Source organism: Haplochromis burtoni, unplaced genomic scaffold (genome assembly GCF_018398535.1).
Source record: "Haplochromis burtoni strain Fernald_Lab_line unplaced genomic scaffold, NCSU_Asbu1 Contig_822, whole genome shotgun sequence".
Classification (NCBI taxonomy): domain Eukaryota; kingdom Metazoa; phylum Chordata; class Actinopteri; order Cichliformes; family Cichlidae; genus Haplochromis; species Haplochromis burtoni.
Window position 1 is genome coordinate 133,984 of NW_024583183.1, and position 3,776 is coordinate 137,759.

Below are 3,776 nucleotides of genomic sequence, written 5' to 3' on the forward strand. Positions count from 1 at the left end.
TGAAAAAGAACAACAAAAGAAAAACAAAACTCCAATAAAGAAATTTGCTAAGTACAAAAATCCGTCTACATCGAAAGGTAATATGAAAAACAATGATGCATGCTGAAATAATACTCAATAATTCTCAAGATGTTTTGACATTTGATTTTTGTTTTTCATTTAACAGGGAAAAGGTTTTCATACCACAAAGAGGTTCCAGACCAAATGTGAAGAAGGTCTTGATAGTAATTACCGATGGGCAATCCCATGATCGAAATCATCTGCACAGTGCAGCACAGCTAGCAGAGAGTAAAAACATTGTTCGATTTGCTATTGGGGTAAGTACTTTGATTATTTAAGCTTGCAGAATGTGTAAAGTTGTTTGACCATCGGAACCAATGCCATGAAGGTTCTAATGCACTGTTTTTGTTACCAGATGAAATTATTGCGTAAGCAGGGGGTGTCCAATGCATTATGTACCTCAGCACAGCTGTATTTAATTATAGTGAGCATGTAATCATGCGTAGTATCAGAACTAGAGATGGCACGATACCACATTTTTATGTCTGATACTGATACCGATATCATAAATTTGGATATCTGCCGATACCGATATGAATCCGATATAATGTGTTTTTTAATCAATAAAACTGTTTTTATTAATATCTTGCTGCTTTTTGTATAAGTTCAGACTCAAATTAAAAACTGTGGCTCAGGGGGTTGGGAATCGCATCTGTAACCGGAAGGTCGCCGGTTCGATCCCTGGGCTCTCTGTCCTGGTCGTTGTGTCCTTGGGCAAGACACTTTACCCTACTTGCCTACTGGTGTTGGCCAGAGGGGCCGATGGCGCGATATGGCAGCCTCGCTTCTGTCAGTCTGCCCCAGGGCAGCTGTGGCTACAACTGTAGCTTGCCTCCACCAGTGTGTGAATGTGAGAGTGAATGAATAGTGGTATTGTAAAGCGCTTTGGGTGCCTTGAAAAGCGCTATATAAATCCAATCCATTATTATTATTATTTATATCACTGTTATAAAATCAACTGCACAAGAGAAACATAGTTCAGCAATACTGATCAATCTAATAAACCTAAACCTACTCCATCCTCCCTATTCTGGTATTTTAGAGAGTATGCAACCTAACTATGTCATGGTCCTGGGCCATGTTGGCCCAGTATTCTTAGTTTTCTTGTATGTTTGTATTTTGTTCCCTATTTAGGCCATGTTTCCTGAGTTGCCCTGTTGTGTTGTTCCCTAAGTGTTTTCCCTTCGTGGCTTTTACCCCCTGTGTGCCCCTCTGTGTATCTGTGAGCCCTCGTCTCTCCTTATGTTTTATTCCATGTTTCCCCTGCCCGTTATGTCTAAGTTCTCCCCGTGCTCTCTCTCCCCCTGTGTGCCCTCTCTGTATTTATGAGCCCTCGTCTCCCTTTGTGGTTGTTCCATGTTTCCCCAGCCCGTTATGTCTGTGTTTTTCCCCGTGCTCTCTCTCCTCCTGTCTGAACCTCTGTACTTCCTGTTTGACTCTGCCCGTCTCCCGTCAGTGTTATGTTCACCCCGCCCTGTCTCGTTATGGTTATCTGTGTCAGCTGTGTTCCCCGTGTGTTCCCACTTTCCTCGTTAACCCTCTGTGTATTTCTGTCTGCGTCTCCCTCTGTTCGGCGTCGCGTTCTCCCTCATGTTGTGTGTTACTCTCCCCGTGGTTCCTGGTACATCTCATGTTTAGTTTTTCCAGTTTAGTTCAGTACTGTTTTGTGTTTCACCTTTAAGCCAGCATTAAAACTGTGATCTTTAAGTTTATCCCCGTGTCTGTGAGTCTGCATCTTGGGTCCTTCTCCTGCCTGCCACACAACGAATCATGACAAACTAATAGGGTTCTAAAACTCCCAGCAAAAAAATAAAAAAAATAGGGAACCACCCTCCACCTCATGATGCTTAATCGACGTAATCAACTTTAATTTGATGCAGTGTGAAAAAAAATGCACAGAAATCAATTATTTTTCAAGAATAATTAAATAGATTCAACATCTTTCTTCAACAGAACTGCAGACTGCACAGATGGTATCTTCCCAAAGGAAAAAGTACTATAGCTTACTAGGGTATATTACAGACCGAGTTACGCCATGTCGCAAGTTTTTTGAGGTGCTTTTTTGATATTTAATGGATTGGATTACTTTTTTTATTTCCCTCCGATATCCGATCCAGTAATTTACGTCAGTATCGGACCAATACCGATACTTAATATCGGATCAGTCCATCTGTAATCAGAACCCAAACAAACATATTTCTAACAAATAATGCATAATTCCTGTCCGTAAATGATATATTATAATGGGGTGAAAACGTTAAGTTTATGACTGTATTTTGTTAAAGGGACCAAATCATTTTGCATAGCATGACAATGCAAACATAATTTCCTAACAAACCTAGGTGGGGAATGCATTTACTAAAACTGAAGCAAAACGAGAACTGCACACCATTGCATCGTCTCCTTCAGACAAACACGTGTTTCAAGTGAAGAACTTCAACGCACTTGAATTAATAAGACAGAATCTGCAGGAGAAAATTTTCTCCATCGAAGGTATAAACATGAATTTATTGCTAGATTTTTGTTTCCTTTATTGGTTTGTTATCCTACTGATTGACTAAAATAACATACATTGTAAATACATTGTATTAACCTTTTTATTTACTATATTACTTTATTGTGTCATGGCAAAATATCTCATCACTATACATTATTGAAACTGAACACTAATTGCCACTTCAAACCTAATGAAAGGATTGAAAGAATTAACTTGTAAATGTTGTATTGTGTCTCTTTTTTACCTTCTAGTTTATTTTTGTGTTTATAATAAATAGCAAAAAAAAAAATCATTTGAAACTATTACTTGAAGCTTAATGAATTTGTATTTGCAAAATTTGCAAAGTGAAATTTGTTTTATGTGTTTTATCATCTTGTTTTTTATGTTACAGGATCTCAAAACAGTGGAGAGTCACTGAAAATGGAAATGTCTCAAGAGGGATTCAGTGCAATTTATGTGCCTGAGGTAATTAAAACCACCTGAAACTCACCAGACAGTATCGTCATAGAAAGAGAGATTCCTGTGTGCCAAATTTTGTGACGTAAAGGCAAACAGACAGTTATGCAACTGAACACCATCCAGATTTTAAATGAAAAGTAAATTGCATTTTAAATGTATTTTCTGTCTGCACTGTAGGGAATTCAAATGTCTATTGTTGGTGCAAACCAGTGGAAGGGAGGCTACGTGCAATACACAACAGAGGGCCAGAAAGTGAAAACATATGAGGATGTGTCTTTGGAGCCTGACAGTTATCTTGGTAGTTTTTAACAATTGAATTCATATATCTGTCTTTGTGTGTATAGCTCTACTGCAATTAATTGACCAAAACACATGTATCAGTTTGCAAAATGGAAAAAGTCTTTCCCTTTTGACTACCTAAATTCTAGGTTACTCCATGGCAATTGTTATAACCAAAAATGGCACACTTACAATTGTTGGTGCTCCAAGATATAAACACAGAGGAGTGGTGGTCGCTGTTAACAGACAAAGCTTTGAAAACCAAAAGATTGAGCCCTTTTCATCGCAGGTATGTACTTACAGCAATACAGATCTGTATTATATTGTAAACTGTACATACTGTAAATTATTTCCTAAAACAAAAGCTTTTGATTAAAGAAAACACAAATCATTTCATTAATAATATCTTCCTTACACAGTATCAGACTGGTGAATATTTCGGGGCAGAGGTGTGTACCATGGACATAAATAATGATGACAT

The 3,776-nt window shown here is 38.0% G+C and overlaps 1 protein-coding gene across 1 annotated transcript in view; it reads left to right on the top strand.

Moving 5' to 3' along the window:
• Positions 1–3,776, top strand: part of LOC102303548 (integrin alpha-X-like) — a 12,826-nt gene that overhangs the window by 4,001 nt on the left and 5,049 nt on the right. Inside the window, exons 7-12 of the mRNA XM_042215786.1 lie at positions 167–317; positions 2,403–2,553; positions 2,949–3,022; positions 3,194–3,314; positions 3,445–3,584; positions 3,715–3,768. Coding sequence (XP_042071720.1) covers positions 167–317; positions 2,403–2,553; positions 2,949–3,022; positions 3,194–3,314; positions 3,445–3,584; positions 3,715–3,768 — 691 coding nt within the window. The remainder of the gene's footprint in view (positions 1–166; positions 318–2,402; positions 2,554–2,948; positions 3,023–3,193; positions 3,315–3,444; positions 3,585–3,714; positions 3,769–3,776) is intronic.